The 22,905-nt window shown below is 32.3% G+C and overlaps 1 protein-coding gene across 11 annotated transcripts in view; it reads right to left on the bottom strand.

The window, feature by feature from the left end:
• SNF4Agamma (SNF4/AMP-activated protein kinase gamma subunit) overlaps positions 1 to 22,905 on the bottom strand; it is a 246,485-nt gene that overhangs the window by 59,075 nt on the left and 164,505 nt on the right. For 5 of the 11 annotated variants that reach the window (XM_088236761.1, XM_088236751.1, XM_088236744.1 and 2 more), the window contains one exon: positions 2,464 to 2,582. In XM_088236761.1, coding sequence (XP_088092887.1) covers positions 2,464 to 2,582 — 119 coding nt within the window. Of the gene's footprint in view, positions 1 to 2,463; positions 2,583 to 20,667; positions 21,622 to 22,905 lie in introns of those variants that run through there. The other 6 variants (XM_088236774.1, XM_088236770.1, XR_015824235.1 and 3 more) reach the window with 4 other exon arrangements.

Genomic DNA, 22,905 nt, shown 5'->3' with positions numbered 1-22,905 from the left:
TAATCAGGGACGTCTACTTTTTAATGCGCTTCTAACGTGAGGCATATTTTATTATAAAAAGTAAATGTAAGCATATAATGAAATAAAACGTTAAAATTTCTTTACATTTTCATAAATCTAGTAAACCTTTTCAGCAAAATAATTTATTTTATCACTACGTTATGCTACGGATTTATTCAAATAATTTAAATGACAAACAGACGAGTTTTAAGTTTTTTTTTTTAAACATCACTTAACTCTTACAGTTTCGCATTTCGGCTGTGAGGGCATTCCATGCCATAAGGCCTGCGATCGAAAATGCGTAAAAAGAAATTAATTTATATTTAGAGGAAGTTTAGTGTTTTTTTTTTATATTTTAAGCGATTTTTTTTGTACCGTATCGCTACGCTACGAAATTTTGTAATATTTTAATTACTCCGCGCGTGACGGCATTAGTTCTCTTGGCAAAGCCTAGTAAAATACGAAAATATGACTAAATGACCTATCTATAAATGTATGAAATGTACAGAAAAAAAAATATTTTTCAAATCAAGTTGTCAAATAAAAATTCGGGGAAATCTCTCATAGAAATGTGACAGCACTGACTTCGTAAGCCGGCACTGCGCGACCAGGCCTGTTTTCTAGTGGAACTTGTTCGCTTCCGTGAGTTGTCCTGATTAGAAAGATGGCTTCCCGGAAACTGAAAATCTATTACAACTCTATCATTGGTTGATTTTGAAGAATTTGTGGCGCCATTTGCAGTAGTTAATTTTTATTGAAATACATTTTTTATTTTTTTATACTTCTTAGAGAAACTTCGCCGTACGATTGAATGCTCCAATTTTTACCGGGCGTAAGAAAACATTTTTATATCCAATTCCCGCAGCACTAAACTTCCTCGTTAATATAAAAGAGCCGATAAAAATAGTGCCCATACAAAACAACCCTCTGCACAATTTATACCAGTTGGTCTTATTTTATTCTTAAAGCAAATCAGAGAAATATAGCGGGAGGTGGGGAAAAACGATGAAAAACTTATTTACTAGCAACAAAAATATTATTCAGCAAAGACATGAAAGAAATCTTTAAAAAATTCTAAAGGAACACATGAACGAATACATCATTAGATGATCGGGACTAACTGAGATTGGAAAATCATATACACATACAAATTATTGTTAATTCAAAGTTAGTACCAATAACGAATAATTATAGACCTACAATTTACACAACAAGGCCCACATGGCGGTCTGGATTGATGACTTACGAGTATATTATAGTCGAGACTCTCGTCTATTTGAATATATAGAAAATTAGGACTACGCAGTAATGACTAAGCGGAGAGCAATATTTTTTTGAGCTGAAAATGTATAATTTTTTGGTGTTCAAATAGCAAGCCCGATTTATACCATTATAATTATTTTAGATTACTTATACAGCGCCATTTTCGTTACGTAATACCTCGAGGGCGCTTAATAGAGTGATTATATTAATGTAAATTTAATTTTAGCTTAAAATTTTAATCTTTAATTGAAAAAATTATGGAAAAGAAAAAGTTTTCGAAAAAAATGATTTTACTCGTTTTACTTTAAGAATAACTTTCACCTTCATGAAGGTTTCAGCTTCTATATTTACAAATACTAAAATATGTAAATGTTAAATGCTGTTTTAAGGTAATCACTTATATTTCCTACTTTTAAGATATATCTTTAAATACAATGTTATATTAAGTGGTGTAAGATAAATTATTTTATAAAGTAATGGAATATACCCTTTTTCAGGGAATATAGGAGTCTCTGTAGACATTGCATTCTTCATAACAAGATGACTATGTTTTTAAATTATGTGTCATTGGCTGGTTTAAGTGATAACCTTAAAACAACATTTAACATTTACGTATTTTAGTATTTGTAAATATTGAAGCTAAAACCTTCATGAAAGTGAGAATGATAACACTTGTTTTTCCTACTGTAAAACGATTTAAAAAAATGTTTTTGAATTTTTTTCTTCTTTTATTTAGCACAGTATTCTTATCAATAATATTATTTGCAGACAAGTAGTGATTGTAAAATGGGGTTCTGTTATTTTAACATCGGAGAAAATAAATCATTGTTAGGTTAATGAATAAGACCATTGCTCTAGGGCCGCGATTCTGAATCACGGGATTTTCATATCGATAAGATGTTACCAAAAAAGAAAAAAGCAATAAATCTCTTAAAAGGTGTTTAATTCATCGTTTATGTAATTATAATTAGATACATTATCACCGGGTATCGAACATACGCAGGGCAAGCGATTTCGTGTTTTCTATACTAATATAAGTTTAAAAAATAAAGTTATTAAATGCCCCTACAAAAAAGCAAATATTTTCTAAAACTGATCAAAATAACATTGCAATTAAGTTATTGAAGACAAAGCAAACATAAAAAAAATAACAAGCGTACTTGTTTACTTAAAATAATAATAGATGTGGATAATTCTCACCCCACGAGCATCCCTGAAGAGAATAGCAGCACGATGAGGATCTATGGAAGCATCAGCACCTCTGTGGCGGCCACTTCCTCTCATACCCTCGGTAACAGCTTGTCGGCGAAGTTTGGCACCTGCAACAAAATAATAGCATTGTGATAACGTGCAGATACTCTTATAATCTAATCGAATAGTTGCATTTTTTATATTGGTTTTTGTAAATACATGCCTCACAAGGTAAACAAGCCTAGATCGAGTTCACAATTATGTAAGTAAATTTCTAAGCTAACAACACCGGGTAAGTAATTATTTTCCCTTTGAAAAGACGACGAAAAAAACTGCTTATTTTATTGAAAATTACGCCTTTTAATGTATTAAAATAAAACGTCATTCCATGAACTGTTACCTATTAAAAATTGAAGTGTAATTTTCCTTTTAAATTCAATAAAATAAGCAGAGTTTTCGTCGTTCTGTAAAAAAAACAAAAATGACTTTAGCGACGACATGCAGCATTAAAAATAAGATAAAAATATTTTTTTTAATTAATTACATTTTAAAAATTATAATATGCTTAACTAATATTATATGATATTTACACATGTATTTATTAAACGTTGCTAATACTTTACTGGAACAAAATGTTCGTGTTTGCTTCGTTTTACAACAATTTACACAAAAAACAAGGGGCCATATCCCATCTGCCGGAAATAACTGTGCTTGAAAAATTAATATCAAGTTGTGATAGCCCCGGGTTCAAACCTAAACCAAAGGGACCTCTGGATTCTTGAGATCCTGTCTTCTTTCTGCTGACAGGCTGGCAGTATATTTTTTATATGTTTTTCATTCTTGGCTACTCTAGTCGGCCTCGTGGTGTAGTGGTCAGCGCGTTTGCCTACCATGCAAGAGGTCTCGGGTTCGATTACCGATATGGTTGACATTAAATATTTATTTTTTTAAAAAGGGTGTTTTCGCACTAGAATATTTCAGTCCCTGGACTGGTACCTAAAGGGTAAGACTGATTATCTTACCTTCATTGTTACCAAAATAATCAAAATACATTTTAATCGGTGCACTAATGCAGTGCCCTATGCACCATTGTGTACAGAAAGGAAATTATGATAGTGAATTTAGATCCAATGAACATGTGTCAGCGTTGACCGTAAAGAATTAAATTACGAAGACGATTGTTTTAATTGTTATTAGGAACAATCATATTTCAAATCAATATGAGCCTAATTACATTTACATTACGCATCTGTTTACATTTCGCACTTGACACTAAACAAATAATACTAATTATGAGGAAAACCAATACCGCGCCATTGATATACAAAGTTATACACTTAATGCAGCACTAAGCATCCGTCTTGGGTTCCATTCAACCTAAGTTCCAGAACCTTACTTGTAATCAGTAAGCGTGAAGCAGCGTAAAAAGGCGCGACGTACAGCTGTGAGCTGACTTTTTACTGGCTTTTTACGCGTTTTGCACGGCAATGATCACGCGACGACGCTTATTTTTCGGAACGTAATTTCAAACAATCGTTCTATGAAGTATCATCTCTATTTATTTACACCTCAGTATACCGCGCATGATAAACTTTCTATTCTGCTGACCTCTTTTGTTTGTATTTAAGAAAGCCCTGGGTTTTTTTATCAATGATGATTTAATAAAAATAAATCGGCACTATCATGTTTAAATAAATTATTGACAAAAGAATAGTGTCACACAATTACATTATTTTATAAGTCTCCGTTGACACGCTCGTGAATATGTGAATATATTATGTACTTATTTATGTTTTTACGTTGACACGAGTATTATCGACAAAATTAAGGCTGTAGTCTGGTAAAACGAACGCAAAATCAGGAAATCATACGATTTTTGCCATTTTAAAGCGCATATTTTTTTTATCGCGTAATAATAAAAAAACATATATTAGATAAAAGCAATATGTTTTAAAGGTATTTCTGTTTAAAAAAATACTTAAAATTGTATGCAACTAAAATATAATTACTTTTAGACCGGGAGATTACGCCATTTCAAATTTAGACTAAACTTACGTATCTGGGATCTCAATAAAGACTAAGTATGAAACTAAAATTTCTTATAATAATTTAAAGATAATAAATTGAACATGAAAGTGGCCGAGGCCAAATTTTTTTTTTTTTAATTTTGAAAAGAAATACAAGCATTTTAAATAACATACATTTTTATGAAATTTTGCCTTCGGTAATACTTTAAAAATTAAAAAAATATGGAAATACTTTAGTTGAAACCTTTTATTTTATAGAATTGTATTTTTTTTTTTTAAAAAAGAAGATAATTCTGGTTGTAATATTCAATTTAAAACAAAATCTTTTTGATTTTTTTATGACCCTCAGACCTGCCCTAATCGTTTTCGGTAAGGGTATATATATTTTCTGCCTATCCTTGCGTTGAAACGACGCGACGCATTGGTTCATTTGTATCTTGTTAATGATCAAGGGTTATGTCGAATATTTATTGGCAAAAAATTTACAACAATATTATGTATCTTTTTTGGGTGATATCGTGTATGTTGGATTTGATCCGACGTTTCGGCTACCATTGCAGGAGCCATCTTCAGGGAAAACTGTGTGTTTTATAGAGAAATGTATGTGTTTAAGTACTAGTAATTTGTACCGTGTCACAGTCAGCAGTAGGCACATTTCTAGTTTTGTAGGAAAGAATAATTATGTTTATGTACTAGTAAATTGTACTGTGTCGCAGCCGGCAGTAGGCACATTTCTATTCGTTTTTGTCATATGTAGTGCTGGGAACCATATTGAATTTAATTTAAGCCCGTCGTCTTTGTTTATATTATTTGGATGTCTGTGTATTTCAATATCCTCTTTTATTATTCGTGCACTATAATTACTAGGTTTATGTAGAATTTTTGGTTCAAAGGCACACATACATTTCTCTATAAAACACACAGTTTTCCCTGAAGATGTCTCCTGCAATGGTAGCCGAAACGTCGGATCAAATCCAACATACACGGTATCACCAAAAAAAAATTCCTAATATTAACGTAACTGATGTTTATAATAAAATATATTTCTTATACTGCGCGCAGAATTAGAACGTATTTTTGATAAAAGTTAATTAACCACGGTAAAACAGACTAAAGCTGCGGCATTTGCAATAGGGATTGATGAATAAATGTAACGTTTTTTATTCCTTTTCCACATTCATTTATAAGTATTTTTTTATTTATTAAAGTCAACCGTCCAACCCCCCCCCCCCCGAATCAATCCAGTCAAAGCAATCAATTCCAGGAGATTTAGACTGCATTCCGGGAGTCGGGAGATAAAAACAACTTAGATGGAATTCCGGAACCCCGGGATGGTTGGCAACCCTACCTGCAGTCTGTAAAAGGTCGGAGCGAGACTTATTTTTGGAATCTCTAAATTCAGTCATATCACTTCACTACTTCACGACAGAGGGGAGAATACAAACTGTGTTGGCTTAGATATAAGTCACCGCACAACTATTTGTCGCCATATTAGTTATCCATAATAATAAAAATGATCTATTTTATGTATTACGTAGGAACCTGTTTCGTTGTACTGGTCGATTAATTTGAGCTGGCGCGTTCGCGAAACTTACGCAAACACTATTAAAAACTACAAGATGTGGATTTTAAAAGAGTTATATTAAATTTTATGCAATTGTGCTATCTTTTTTCCAAAATCCGTGTAAGACACAACATATTGGTTCCTTAGAACAGGCATTGCCCATATAAAAAAAACTGACAGATCTGTACAAATATTTTGCTATAAATACACCACTTGATCTGTTTGACATATTCTCGCCTTAACATGATAGCAAACAATTTGGAAATTTACGTTCATGTTTGTGCTTTTGAAATAAAGAAATCAAATGTAAAACAAGGTACTATTTATAAATAAGAAAATACTGTTCGTTGAATACGAGTATGTACGTAATTGAAAAGTTTCTTAGCCAGAGCGTCGATTCAACATTGAACAAAAATATAAGCATGAATATTTAAACTTATTGCAACGGAGAGGAAAATCATTGTTTATGACTTATGACCTGTCAATTGTCAATAGCTGGTTTAATTGGCCACTTTACACAATGTGTAATATTCACCATTCTGCTTATGTTTGAACATCCACATTTCCTCAACTCTTCCATTTGTAAAGTAAAAGAGCTTATACCTTTTCTAAAAACTTTTGGCCATACTAAAAATATTTTTAATGTATCTTTCAATTGAAAAAAACAATATCTACATATTCAACTTATTAAAAGACGAGCGTTTGTGACTAATTTTATTTTATAATTAAAGTAAATTATTTACTTTATGTTTGTTTTCGTACAGTAAAAAAACTATTTAAAATTATATAAATATGTACAAATGTGCACCTACAAAAATATAAATTATCCTCTTTCTGGGTCTCGATTACAATGGGAAGTAAAGAGAATTATCTTCAACTATCTATAAAGAAAACCGATATTTGTGTAAAAAAATTAGTATATTTGCATTAACATTTTAAAGTATCTTCGTCGGTCCTCTATAATTGAACATGTTTAGAATAAAAAATTGTATTCATATTCTGCTTTTCATACAGAAAACTTAATTTTACTTAGTAGATAAAATTGAAGATAAATGTTATCTTCCCACTGTAATCGAGGCCCTGATCATTATCGCACTAAAACCATTTAATTCAATAATATATTGCAATTGCAGCGATTTTTCTTATCATTAGTCATTTATGACGAGTCGAAATCAATTGAAGACATGAATGAATAAAGTTATCATGTGAAAAAAATAAAAAGAATAGATCTCTGTTGACTTTTGTGAAGTAAAAGAGCTGCAACCTTTGTCATGGCGGTTGAGATTCATCCGGCTGAACCAATTCATCTACTAGGCAACGCCTGAAAACAATTTTCCCTTCTCAAAAATGTTTTCCCTCAATGTTAGACCTAAAAAACTCCCTAGGGAGGAAATCCAACCTGTCTACAAATATTTGGACTTACTCAAAACATTGTTGAGTTAACTTACTGATTTAAGAAGAAGCATAATAATTCAATTTTTTTACAGGCGTTGCATAGTAGGTGAGTGAATTGGTTCAGCCGGATAAACCTCACCCACAGATGGAAGAGTTCAGGAAATGTGGATGTTTAAACATTGACAGAACGGTGAATGTTACACCGTGTGTAAAGTGGCCACTTGAAACAGCTGATGACAGGCCATAAGCCCTGTAAATGCCTAGACTTCCATAAACAGTTCTCAAAATTTTCCCTCTCTGTTGTAACTAATTTAGATCTAAGTTTACACTAGTCAATTATTAGATTGAGTTTTTTTACTGACATTTCTTGGTGGAACTGCGTTTTAATTATAATAATAAAAATACGTATATGGTTTTATTCCACTTTTATTTATAAATTTTTACCAGGTACCGGGTTTCGTCGGGACCGACGTCGTCAGACTGGTGGGATGCACACTGTAAAAAGTTGTGAATAAAAGTGTAATAAAACTATAAACATATTTTTATTATTATAATCAGTCAATTAAATTCACAAACTCATTAAAAAAGCAAAAAATAAAATATGAAAGAACAAAAAACGAAAATATGAGACAAACGCATCTAAAAAAATCTACTTTTTTTTCATACCACTTTTTGTTGGACAACTTTCTTTTTTGCAGTTTTTTTTAATATGAGATACATTTAATAAATAACCTTGTCTATAAATTACAGAAATAACATCAGTGTGATTATTTTTCTCGGAATAATCTTGGAACGTTTTGATACGCACAATGTAAGCGAAATATCCAATACAAGAAGGCAGGTAAAATTTAAATGAGAATCAGCCTGGCGTGGGAGTCATTTGTGTAGACGTATTATTTATTTTCAAAGGCACTTTCGCTTCGAAAATACTGTGCAATATTTTCAGTGTTGGAACAACAACAAATTGGTGGGTAAGAAAAAATTTCATAGAAGGAAAAGAATAACGAATTTACCAGGTTGTCAAGTGACTTCCAATTTCCCATTTAAACCGTAGGACTGATCACCTTACCTTCATGTAACAGATGATCAAAATACGCTGGATTTGGTTTGACAATGCAGTGCCCTATGCACCAATGGGTGCGGATAAAGAAATGATGATGATGATGAATCTCAGCAGGGAGGGAGAAATGATTGGAGAAGGAAATACGGATGTCGAGACAAGTCAGAATAGTGTTAATAAGAAGAAAGTAAGATAAAATCGTTAATTAGACCATTCCTTATCTCAGCTCATGGGGTATAATGCATCGCAACACTGTCAGCCTTGCGCTCAGGGCTGGTATTACAAACGCAAGTATAGCGCGTTTTTACGTACTAAATACGCGTTTTAGCGCGCTGTAAATGCGTTCGGAATACCAGCCCAGATGCCAGTCCAGAGGGACTATAATAATATATATATATTGCAGTGAAAAAACACAAGTTTACATAAGGAAAGTAACTACTCCACCGCGAGGAGGAAAAGACAGTTAAGTAAATATAATCATGTTTGTAGCATCTACACATCTACACATCCACAGTATTTACACTCTACGCCTTCGTGAGAATGGATGTTGTGAGCCCGATTCCCCCAGGGCTTCACCTCCCCATTTCATTTCCACTAACCCTATATTTCACAATTTCCTCACATTCTACGGCAAAAATCTTGAAACGGTTTCTTCACAACTTCAGGTTCCGCGAGGAAAATTAATTTTATTTTGCATTTATGAGTCAATTTTACCTAAAAGAAGCATTGAAACACTTCTAGTCTAACGATAAGGAGGTCTCAGCAAAACGTTCGTACGAGCATTTTTCAAAATACGAACTATGTAATACCCAAAACCCGCACGACTTTTGCTCAGAGGCACATCTCCCTTCTGAGAGTTAAAAACATTTAAAAGCGTAATCTTTTTTCAAGATATGGGTTCAGAACTGAATTTTCATTGGGGACAGGGATTTGAGATGGAAAGAAACTCCTTAATGGTTTTTCAATTATTTGAGTTGGTTTTTTCATGTAAATCAAATGCTTGTCGGTGTTTCTTATTTTTAAATTGATGTGCTTTGTGTTATTTTTTTAATAATGATTGTAACAAACATTTTCGTGCAGAGGCTTCGTTAAAAGATTTAGTTTCCACTGGCAACACGCAGTTTTATTTATATGTGGTTTGGCCAGCGCGGCTTGACAAATCATGTCTTTTTTTTCAGTGGCATTTGTCGAGCGGCTCGGAGGGGCGGCCGAAAGACGAGACGTAGGGAGAAATGGACCAATTTCTTCGGGTAAGCTGACTATACCGATATCAATATTTACATTTTCCGCTAATTCACTTTACATTTTGTTTAACCAGGCTTCCGTCCTTCCCTTTTATACAGAATGTGTTCTGGCGTACTCGTACTAACATTGTATTTCCCGGTGTAAAAAGCTAACATTCACCCTGACATTGAATCCTTATTTGAAAGATATAATTTGTCATTTTAACTTCATGTTTTTTTTAGTTATTCAATAAAATACACATGTTATTACAATATTAATATATTATAAGAATACAAAAAAAGTATTAAAACATATTTGTCCCGAAAAACTATTGAATAATAGTTTGTCATCGGGTGTTCAGACATTAGTTTTCATTAAGATACAGATATAGTGAACATATTATACGTATATGTATTATTTAATGCTTTGAAAAAATAGCGTTAAGAAGAAAGAAAGAAAAAATTCAACAAAAGCAAATAAAATGGTTCCAAATATATTTTTTTAAAGTAGAAAAATAAAGAAAAAAAATACAATTAAATTAAAGAATTAACATACGAGTACTTGAATATGTTTAAAAATAAAATGAAATAAGTGGGGGCCCATGAAATAGATATAATCATAAGTATAATCTCATTTATAAATCATCATCATAGAAGTAAAGGCATAAATATTATCTTTCATGTATATTTTTTTCTTAAATATTTATTTCAATTCGTTAGTTAGTCAAATTTACATCTCTCGTGAATATTCAGTTTAAAATATTTTATGTAGAAGTTCGAATTCACCACTTATTATTTTAATTTATTTTTCGATCACAAACGACATTAACATCTGCTGAAATTTCTTGCTGATACGTAAACATTTTTTTCTTGTAATTTATCTTGATAAGATAACCATATTTATTTTTCAAATTAACATACTGCGAATTATTTCGGTGCCATCGATGAATGCTTAAAATGTTTTAGAACTCTTTGTCGGATAATGAATGCTACTTTTGTTTGAAATAAATTTTATATATCGGGAAAACTTATTTTATTTGGATTTTGCCTTGATGATCTAATTCATACATAAACATATAGTATAATTTTGGTTCAGTTTTAATTAGTTTCTTGCATCTATTTGACTGATCTGGTTTCACACATTTCTTCATAAGATGTTTTTGTTTTATTGTAACATTATTGTTATACCAACAATGTTTGTGTATGTCCAAATGCTTGCAGACTGGCTGGATTTCCTTCCTAGGGAGTTATACATATTTAAATTTATATCAACAGCGAGGGAAAACATATTTAATAAGGGAATATGGAAGTCTAGGCATTTACAGGGCTTATGACCTTGAGGTGATTTTCACAAAAATGGCGCTATATAAATTATCCAACTATATGTATATATTAGGTGGTTTAAGCTTAAATAAATTTAAAAATTATTGTCATAATAAATTACTGTAGTATATTAATCGTCCCAACTAAACACAGGACTTGGGACATGTGACAAACATAAATATATAAATTATTAGAGAATTAATAAATATTGATTTATTTAAATGCCCGTAAGGCTTTTAAATCGATTAAAATGGTATGAATTTAAATTAAAAGTACATAAACATACAACTGTGCTAGTGAAAACCACAAAATAGGGGTAAATTAATTAAACCAATTCAAGAAATGCATGCATACATGCAATATAAAATAATATGCCTCATATCAATGGTTTTTCAAGAATAAATTCCTACGAAATACGTAAATAGTGAATGTTATCCAGTGAGTAAAATGGCAACTCAAACCAGCCATAATCAGGTCATAATGCCTAGACTTTCATATTTCCATCTCTAAAATGTTCTCCATCTCCCTTGTAATTTAGTATACAATATTTATGTACGTATTGCTCCAAAAATATTTAACGATTTATTGCCAAATATAAGACTCAAAATGTAAAACAAATTTAAAAATAAAAGTAACTGCATATTTAAATAGTGTGGCGAGAGATTTTTTTGAAAAATATATGTAGATCAATAAACGTGGTACTTTATATAGTTGGTACACATATTATTTATATTTTTATGTATTTCATTAGTTTGTATTTGTTTTTTATTATATACTATACTATATTATTTATATTTAAGTAACATGTATTCTTGGCACATATATTTACTTTATATTTGTATAATAACGATTTTCAATTTCTTACATTTGATTGGCTGGGCATTTATAATTAAGTAGTTTTAGTTTTTTGTTTTTTTGTTATTGTTTTATTAGTATAGAACTACTTGCTTTAAAAGATAAAAAATCTCCATCTTAGAACAGGCTGAGCCATGTTAGATGGAGACTATCCTAAACAGAGAACACTCCGTTTTCATTTTTTATTCATTAATTTTATATAGATTCCCTGTTATTAAATATGTATGCTTTTTTAATGCAATAAATTTATAAAATAAATAGTCGGTTTAGAATCGGGTTGTGGTCCCGTGGCTAGTGTCTCGGACTCACGGATCAAAGATCCGTGGTTCGAATCCCACTCTACCCCAACTTCATTTCCATTTTCTAATAGTGAGTTATTTACAACTCGTTGAAAATGGCCTTCAAAATTAAATATTTGCGTATGTTATAAGAACACGAATATTCCTTTTTATTAAAAAAAAAAGAGTATGTTTATTATTTAGGTATTTAAGGAGTAGTATTTTATTTTTATGACATCTCTAGCTATAAATCGAATAATTTGTTTAGATTTTGTTTACAAAGTATAGATAGGTATACATAATTTAAACAAAAATCTTTTTTTTTTAATTTGCAATTACGATTACACAATATACTAAAAATTATAATTAAATAAATAAATGTTATAAATTTTCCATCGTGAGACTTGAAAGAGGACAAAAAATGGTGTAATCCCTATCTCCCCCGTAACGTTTCATTTTCCATCTAATAATATTTTTATTTAAAATGTAGATGATGGTGAGGGTAGAAATACAAAATTATATAATACTAAAAACAAATTTCAAAACCGATTCTCAGAACACTTTTACTTTTACGAAAATACATTTCATGGAAAATATTTATAAAAAGCAATTTGAATGAACGATAAATTAAAAAATGTAAATTGTAATCGCTCAACTTTATATTTGTACAGATTAACACAGCCCTTAGAAATGTCAACGTCGTGACAAATTTATCGTTTTTAATGTTTGCTTGACAAATTATGTAATAAGGAAACGCTGTTCTAGGCTGTCGAGTTTTATAAACGGAATTCTGAACAGCAATTTTTTTTAAACATGTTTATTTTGAGAATCTGACGCCACTGAATTATTATCATTTTAATTGTTTACTTATTTTTAATTTTTAAAACGATTAGGGTTGTATGAACATATTATTATGTCGAGTCATGTTATGTCTCGTCTGATTAATGTATTTGTCATGTATAGTGCTTTATTTATTAAATTTTTTATTGCTTACTTCTTATGAATGAACTCTTGACAAATTTACTACTCTGTTCTATGTTTATTTTTATCTCTATGTTAATGTTTATTTTTTTTCAATTTATTGGTATCATTTTTAAATTGCTAGAATTCCACTATCCATGCGCTTTGTAACTGCACGACAATGGTTCATTATCTTCTACATGTAAATTTAATCAACTATAAAATACCTAAATTTTGTAAAAAGGGGTCTTGAATTCCAACGGTCCATGCGCTTAGTAGCTGCAAGACGTGTTGTAATCTTACTATTTTTTTTAATATTTTTTTTCTAAACGCTCTGTAGCTGCAAGACATGCTGTAATCAAGCTTCTATCTGTTATGGTTGAAATAAATCTTAATCGCAAACAAGGAACTAGAATCCTAACCGTCCATGCGCTGTGTAGCTGCAAGACGCGCTGGAATATTAATTTACTGTACCTACAGCGCCTTTGAGGTGATTAACACAAAACCGGCGCTATTTAAATTATCAAATTATAATAATAATAATGTAATGTTTATTTTAAAATTGCCTCCAACATAATTTTTCTAGTCAGGCAAGTCATTGTAGTGTTTAAGAGTATTGTATGTTTATATTTTTTTTTACAGTCCTGCATTTGTCCTTTCTTTTTTTATGTGGTAGTGTGGTTGTCTTATATTATACTTGTGTACGTCGGGATTTTTGGTTACTGTTATGACATTGCCTTGTATATTTCTTAGTGCAATTTTCACCGTCTCAATTTTCGTAAACTAATTTATGCAAACTGCGTGTTAAAACGTGTTTACAATAAATCCACATTTCTGTATTTATCTCAATGATACAAAAAAAATATTAACGTTTTGTATTTATCTGACTAAGAGGTGGGATTGCAAAATAACGATAAAAATATCAACATTAACATACACAATGTGTCCATAATAATATTACATATTTTATTTTATTTTATTTTTATAAACATAAACGGCAAATCTGCCTTTTACAAACATTTATAATATGAACATATTTGGCTTAATATTTTTTTTTTTTAAACGTGAATTTCCTAGTACCCAAGATTTATATAAAAAAAAAATATAAAAAATTACACAAGATGTATATTAAAAAAAATATACAGCATATTCAGTACTTTCTACAGTAAAACAACAAGAAAATCATAAGTACTTTTTCACACAGCTAGGCAAAGGGAACAAAAAACTGTATATATATATTATGAAATGCATGAATAAAAAAATATAATTACCATTCACCATCTTTGAAAAATTTCAAAAGGTTTGTTCCATAGGAACAATACCCTACACTAAATATATCAGATACGTGGGAATAACTATTGCCGAGTTCGTGAAGTCTATTAATACGGCATTACAAGTATACAATGTCCGTGAATTGTTGCTACAAAACGGTGGCACCTGTCTAGTCATTCTTCCTTATAGATATATATAGATATATGAATAATTGTTATTATATAGTACATATTACACTCCGTACAAAGAACAATAAAATACATCATATTATGTCAGTCATATCAGGGCCCCGATTACAATGGGAGTTAACATTTATCTTCAACAATAAATGGAGTCCTGGTCCCGAACCTGATGTATGGGAGCGGAGTATGGACTTGGAAAAACAGGGATGAAAGTAGGCTGAATGCTGTCGAAACGCGATCTCTCGGGCGAATCTGTGATAAAACTATGTACGATAGATGCACAAATGTTGAGATCCGTAAATTATGTAAAGCTGAGATAATAATTATCGACAAAATTAAGAAAGGAGATCTGTGTTGGTTTGGACATGTAGAGCGAATGGACAGCGAAAGAACGGCTAAAAATATTTACAATGCGAATGTTGATGGATGCAGAAATAGAGGAAAACCGAGAAAGGCGTGACGACCAAACATGACAAATATTTGAAGATGGCGCGCGTGCATGAGAAGATGTATGAATGTAGATCTGTATGCAAAGATAGAGCGACGTGATGTTATATCCTCTGCCTACCCTTACGGGGAAACGGCGTAAAAGTTTTTTGTTGTTATTGCTAATTATCTTTTTTACTTTTTTATTTCATAAAATTGCATATTCATAAAAATGGTCTCGTTTATTTATTTTTCCGGCATTGTAAAATTTGTTTTACAAAGGACCTACTCAATAACATTTCATAGTCTCGGGACTGGTACCTTAAGCGTAAGACTGATCACCTTACCTTCATGTAACAAAATTGATCGATATATGATGAGATTGGTCTACCAATCCAGTGCCCTATGCACCATTAGGTGCGGAAAGGGGATGATCTCATTCTCCAAATTTTTAACACATTTAGCAACCACGCCCAATGTGTAAGCTAAAAAGCACCTAAATCACTATTGAGAAGCCAATAGTTAAAGCTGTATTATACGGTTCAGAAAACTGACCAGATTTAACATAACACAAATTAATTAAAATCTTAAAATGGAATGCTTGGTTTTAGAATATTTTTTGTTATTTTTCACACAAATTCTGTGCGCGCATACAAATATAATGTAAAAATCGGAAAACACTCCGCCATCACATTTTTAAGACGGTGGAATAGTAAAAATTCACCGATTTTCCGATTTACTATTCCATTTATTTATTTATTTATATCGCACGTCCAATACAAAAGTCATAAATCCTAAAAAAATAATTAAAGTATACGGAATAAATTATTTTTAAATCTTCATATACAGTATATGCTTTAAAAAATGACTTTCTAGCTATACGATTTACTTGCTCAAGCCATCAATGGCTTTATATTTGTATAACACACTTACACTAACACTTACACTTACTAAACCAGATACACAAGGGTAAAGTCGATGCTAAATTACTTAATTAAAGTAGTTACTCATTATAAACAAGGAAAAACCCTTTACTACAATTATTTTCGTTCAAAAATTTATTAAACCATATTTTTGGAAAACCCGCAAAAAAACTTCTTGAAATACGAATACTTTTTAAGAGTTTACTTTATCTGTTACACAAATTTTTTTTGACTTGCATTTAAATTTTTTTTTGTTCTTTTATTTCTAATGGTATTTCATATGTATTGACAAATAATGTACAGATAATCAAACTCGTATAATTAATTCACTAGTAGGTGGTCGTGTTTCATTATTGTTTAGAATTGCATGTAAAAAATGTCTGCCTTTAAAACAGGTTGTACGTAGTTAAGCAGACTACACACAACCCAAAGAAATCTATCGCCACAAAAATGTAGTAGATTAAAGGGATTGTTATGATTAAACCATTATTATTATTAATACTATCCTCTATTCCATGAGACAATAAGCCGTGCGCGCGCGAACGCGCAATATTGTGATCGCAACGCGTTTTTATTTCGTATTGCTTACTGCTGAAATAATTGTTGAAAAATATGTTTATCACTAAAATAATTCATAGTCCTTGGACTGGCATCTAAAGCGTAAGATTGATCGTCTTTCATTACGTAAAAAAAGTATCAAGATACGCTGCGATGAATGTACCAATGCAGTAAGTGCCATATACTAGGAAGCGGAGAGGAAATGATAATGACTAACTGCGCATGCCCACTGACAGATTTTGACTCAGAAAATGAAATAGATTCGATTAGATTAGATTAGATCTGATATTTTTTTCTTACTGAATGTAAATGTTTAATTTTTATTTTTATTATAATTTGTTTTAATTTCTTTGTATTGTACACTTAACTTGCTATTTTATTTCAGTTTTATGTACATATTATTATGATTATTATTACCATACCTTTATGTTAATATTATTCTGAGCCAAAATGAGTTTGTTGTAACTCCTGGGAGTACAAAAAAAAATTGTATGATTAAATAAAAAAATTAAAAATTAAACTTTTTTTTTTTAATTGGCCACAAGATTTTTGCTCAGAATGAGGAAGTTTGGTGTCTAAATTTATTTTTTATTCTTCAATAGACTTTTAAACTTAACCAATTTTAGAATATATATATCGTAATATTACCGCTATGATTTTATGAAGTTTTGTATTTCTGAAATAACTCCATGTGTGACGTCAGAGGTTCTTTCGATTGATTCGTTTACGGTAAACAAACCAGATATCCTTTACAGACAGCTCTCATATAGTTGGTTGGTTCATATGAACCAGTGACGTCGTTAAAAGTAGTGCGTTTTTTTTTTAATAAATTTTTTTCGTACTATTTAAGAAACTTAAAAATTTGATGCTCTAATTTTTACCGGGCGCAAAAAAGATTTTTTCGTATCCAATTTCCCGTAGGGCTGAAGTTCCTCATTCTGTTTATATTTCCGACCAATTTCTATTTCAGTTTTCTGGTCCGTGTAACACGGCCGTTGTCAATAAGCGGTCACCCACTCCAGAAATATACATTATGTTGACAATGATTACATTCTGCGGCCGTGCACTACGCGTGTACGCGCCGTATGCGGCAGGACACCAATGCGCAGTGGTCTTATTACGTAACGATTCCAAAAATTAACATTAGGCTATTATTATTACTGCCGGAATCTTACCGACCCCGACCTTTAAAAAATCATGAACTAAACAACTGAAATTCTGAAGTTAACACTGGTCTGAGCATCAGAATAGATTTTTAAATAAACAACCTCGAATATTAAGCAGGTAAGTTCGTCAAGATTCAAGACGCGAGACGGTATGCAAACATCAACTCTGTGAGACTGATTTGAGTAAAAGCAGTCATTCGTCAATAAGAGTGCCTATCTATACTTAAAAGTTGTAAGTAAATTTATATTAAACGTCTTAAAAATGTTGTAGGTATTGATTATTTGTGAACCTTCCCTTCCCCGTGATGTGTAGGTAGTACGCATTGCACCTAATAACTTCAGTACCTATCTCTTTGAATATAATAAGATTACTAATGAAGAGAAAAACAGAGTCTGAAAACTCATTGGACGAGGGATTAAAACTGTACAATGAGTTACCTGACGAAATAAAAGAAACAGATGGTTTGAAAATATTTTAAATTAATTAGAAAAAATACTTCTTGAGAAATTTTGATGAAAAATTGTAATGTTATTGAAAGTTTATATTCGTTCTTTATACTAGATTTAAATTTTCAGTATTCCTCCGTTATACGCTTAAGAATCGGTGAAAACAATTTATTCTTTGTCTTCTTATTGTTCCTCTCCCCGGTGGCGGTTGGAAATCATCTTAGCAATTCTCACTTTGTTGGCAGCTGCCCTGAACAAGGACTGAGTGCTGCGATGGAACCAGTCGTTGTAGCCAAGAGATGCGCCTTCTACCTGCACTGCGTCTTCCTTCAATCCTTCCCTGTAGAATGACTTGGAAAATGTTATATTTTCGCCTCTCATCACATGCCCAAAGAACTCTAGTTTTCTTTTCTTTGTGGTCTTCAGTACCTCTTTATCTTTTTCCATTCGTCGGAAAACGTCATCGTTTCGGACTCTGTCCACCTGGGAGATTTTTAATTAACCGCATTTTAAAGGCTTCGATCTTTTTTTTAGTGTTTTGGGTGAGTGTCCACGTTTCGACGCCGTAAAAAAGTACCGAGAAGACGTAACATCGTACAATGCGAAAATTTATTTCATTGCCGTCACAAAAAATAATTTCATAAACATGACTTATGAGACTTTTTAACAGAGAAAAATTTTTCAGTATCTTTTACTTCTTTTTTCTATTTATACTGTTGAGTCGAAATACTGTGATTTTTGCGAATAATGTAAATTTAGTTACGTTTACTGCCCAAAAAAAAATTTTTTTATTAATCTCTGCTAGAATAATTTTTTTATTCTTTATAAATCCCTTAGCCAAAGAAATTAATTTTACTTAATCAAGAATCTCGCAAGGGCATTATTTTTCACAATTCCAAAACTGTTACTTCGTGCTGCTGCGTATATTCTAATCAGTCTTCTGAACACATCCTAAAGTCTTATCATTTTCCCCCTCTCTATGATTACCGAATGAAGCTTCTCGCTACTATCCGTGGCCCTGTTATAGGTCCTGTCAGATATACAGATCTGGTGGCTACGAAAAATAATTTCAATGCGTTTGAAAAGTAATGTAATCATTTTGGCGATTTGATCATGTCCAATCAATTTTATCCCAGTCAGTGAAGAATTCACTTCCGTTTTTTCTTAATCCAATGAAGTGCATATTATGTACATCTGGATTACCTTATATCAGCACAAAGATACTTAGGCTACCAGATTACAGATAGCTCCTTCGAGCAACTTTTCCGTGTACGTGGGCACCGCCAAGGAGACTTATGTCCTCAGATGCGGTATCTGGAAGGCAAGCTGCGGGAATTCTAAAACTGTTTAACGATGCGTCAATAAAGCCTAAATAAAGGGAAAAATAGTTTTGGAACTATAAAAATAGGTGTCTCTTCGTGAGTCTTAATTTACAAAAATAAATTTACAATACACTTTTTATTATTTAGTTAAATCTATTTTTTTTTTTAGATAATAAATGCCGGCGCATAAAAAACAAATTTTAGATCGATATAGGTACTTATTTATAATTATTCAAGATTACCTAAACGAAGACAAAATTTATTAATATTTCATTTATAACTATTCAAGATTACCTAAACGAAGACAAAATTTATTAATATTTCATTTATTTATTTTACAGAAACAAACAGTCAAAAAGACAGGGTTTAAAGACAGCCCAGCGAAGTCTCTAAATAAAAATCCCACATATTAAATGATGGTTCAATGTGCACGTCCGTATGTACATATATATCTATGTATGTGTTCAAGGGAGTGTTCGTGTGTATTTGTACGAGAGTATGTGTTCGGGTGTGTGTAAGCGTGAGCATCATTAAAAAGGAAGTGGGAGCGTATCGCAGCCAGATAGAATGAGTTTTAATTATATTATTTCTTGATTAAAATTGTGATTTTCGTATATCAGTTGTGTCATGTACCTATGCATAAGTAGATCATGTAAATCCTAAGACTTAAAAATAAAATCAAAACTAAAGTAGTTTTTACAAATTTATGAACGAAAAAGAATAGAAACTGAAAGACAAATCCATAATATTAATGTGTACTACATTGTGCGCATTAAAAAAAAACATTTTTGGAGATATATAATCATATATCATATTATCCCTCCCGTTATCGACGAACTGTTTTATGGCAATTCCTTTCTGACCCGTATATTTTATCAGACGCAGACGTTCCGATATTTATACATCCATAGGTCGCTTTTTTACTTAACCTTTGATAAAAAGTCGACAAAACTAAGTAATCCGGGAATCGAAAAATACAGTTCATTGATAAAAAAATATTGGTGTATTTTTCATACATCTTTCCAAATCCTCTTTCCCACTTGCTGACAAAGCTCTAAAATAAGAGCTGAGCCGGTTATTCTTCTATTAAAAAAAAAACAAAAAAAAAAAACGGTTTCATTAAATTACAAAAAAAAATGGTAAGGTTAATTAATTGAATAGAAAACAGTGTCCGTATAAAATATTTTAAATTTTATTCTCTAATTTAAGGAATTCCAACGAAGTAAATTTACCTTCCCGAAGTATGGTGTCGTAAATACGATAGGTGGCCCCGCAGTCATCTAGGGGATGGAAGGGCGGGGGGGCGCCCAGGGAGCGGGAGCGGGAGCGGAACTCCTCGGCCGGGGCGCCCCCGTCGCGCTCGCCGCAACTGTTCCTGCGCCACCCGCCCACCTTCTGGCCGAAGTGGCGGATCAGCTCCTGGATGGAGTGGTGGTGGTGCGAGTTGTTGCGGGCCTTGCGCGACTCGGACTCCGGGTCCTCGGTGCTGCGCTGCTTGAGCAGCTTGCGCGCGAAGCCCTCGCGGTCGAAGCGGCCGGCGCTGAGCCGCGGCACGCTGATCTCGCCGTAGCGGTCGCACTTGGTGTAGCTGTGCTCGGGGATGTCCACCATGAGGTGCGACTCGGCCGAGTGCCACGAGTCCCCGCTGTCGGCGCGCGGCAGCGCGTGCCGCCGCCGGCCGCGGCCCCTGCCGCCGCCCGCGTGGCTCAGCATGTCCCCGAACAGCGGAACGCGGTTCGCGTCGCACATCTCCCGGCCGGCGCGCTCACTACTCAGTCACTCGGTCACTCGGTTACTCGGTTACTCAGTTACTCAGTTACTCGGTTACTCAGTTACTCAGTTACTCAGTTGACGGCGTTGTTCTTGTTCATGATAAGCCTTACGATAAAACTAATCTGGGACTAAACACTCGGCAAACAATAGTCCAAAAACATAAGGTCACACTGACAAATGAAGATCGTTTCGGTCCCTCGATGCACAAAAGCGAGAACGTGAATGTTAGATATTATCAGCAACGTATCAGCGCCCAGCGGGCGTTGCGTTTACCCATGGTAAATATGAATGTGTCAACTCGGAAAGACGCTCACTCAATCGGTCCTTCGCATAATAACTATGTCCAAATAAAGATTTCTTCGTTACAATGCTTGGATCGACTGTAGACGTATAGACGCCGATGACAGCCACCTCTAATGATTAGCAAATGATTATTCACGAATCGATATATCGTCGTTTCGTTTCGTTTTTGCCCAACAGACCAAAACACAAATCTGCAGAAATAGAGCTTTAAAGTATTTTTTTACGAATTAGGCATAAATAATGACCACAACGTAAGACGAAACTCGTTTAAAACCCTTAAACAAAAACTTTTTCATTTTTTTTAATGGTCTGTAGGACAAAAACTAACTAAAGCGACGATATGTATACATCGATGCTCTACTCAGTAGTTAGCGATTCCAATGTAAATACAAATAAATATGGTACCCTGCATAGTTATAGAAAACCTACCTAGTGTGACGATAAATGATTTTTTCAGAACTAGGGAATTTAAAATAAAAAAAAGGTGTTCCAGCTTCGATTCCCAATAGTCAAGATAAAACTAACATTACAATATTATGTAGGTTCCAAAATACGCATACTATATAATTGAAAATATATATGCATGTGAAATTAAATCGACTAATACCTACAAATTGCATGTTTTCTAGTATGTATCTTTGTTGAATCACCTTATAAAATCAACTAAAATAAAATCATTTTAATAAATATTAAAACTAGAATGATTTATATTCCGTCTGCCATTTTGTGTTTAAATCGCGTATATTTTCTTCTTTTTTTCCTATTATAATATTCATAGCACTGTTATAAGTTAAATGTGAGAACTAAGTAGTTCATGTATTATAAATTAATAGGAGTCCGCCCAAGAAATTTAAAAATCAATTTGTTTGTTGTAAACAAATATTAATTACACCTACCTGCTTTGTAACTAGAAGATAGGAGAAATATTTTGAAACTAAAATCCGCATGAAAACTGGTGTTTTTGCATAATTTAAAATAAATTTATTGGTACAATATACCGATGGTTGAGGAAAAATATAAAGGCATTTTTACACCTTACACCAAACAGTGCTGTGGGATTATAATACATACGGGACAATAACCACTGTTTATTGTTTGACGCCTGCATAATAATAATCACGGATCCCAGCGCAACACGGTCTTCGTTTTAATTTGAGCTATACTCGATCTAATAACAATGTACCGACTCGTATTGTTCGTATGTTTATTATTATATTTTTGTACCTTTTACATTATTTTTATATAACTTTTTATTTTCTTATTCTTTAAATTTATCTTGTTTCTATTAACTTTATTTTTATAACTGTAAATAAGTATATGTATTTTTATTTTATTTGCAAGTTTCTAAGTGCCTAACAATTGCTTTTATTTTGATACCGATAATGTACTTAATC

Source organism: Micrasema longulum, unplaced genomic scaffold (genome assembly GCF_059751315.1).
Source record: "Micrasema longulum isolate JH-2025_06_02 unplaced genomic scaffold, ASM5975131v1 h1tg000097l, whole genome shotgun sequence".
In the NCBI taxonomy this organism is placed as follows: Eukaryota; Metazoa; Arthropoda; class Insecta; order Trichoptera; family Brachycentridae; genus Micrasema; species Micrasema longulum.
This window is presented reverse-complemented; position numbering and strand designations above follow the sequence as displayed.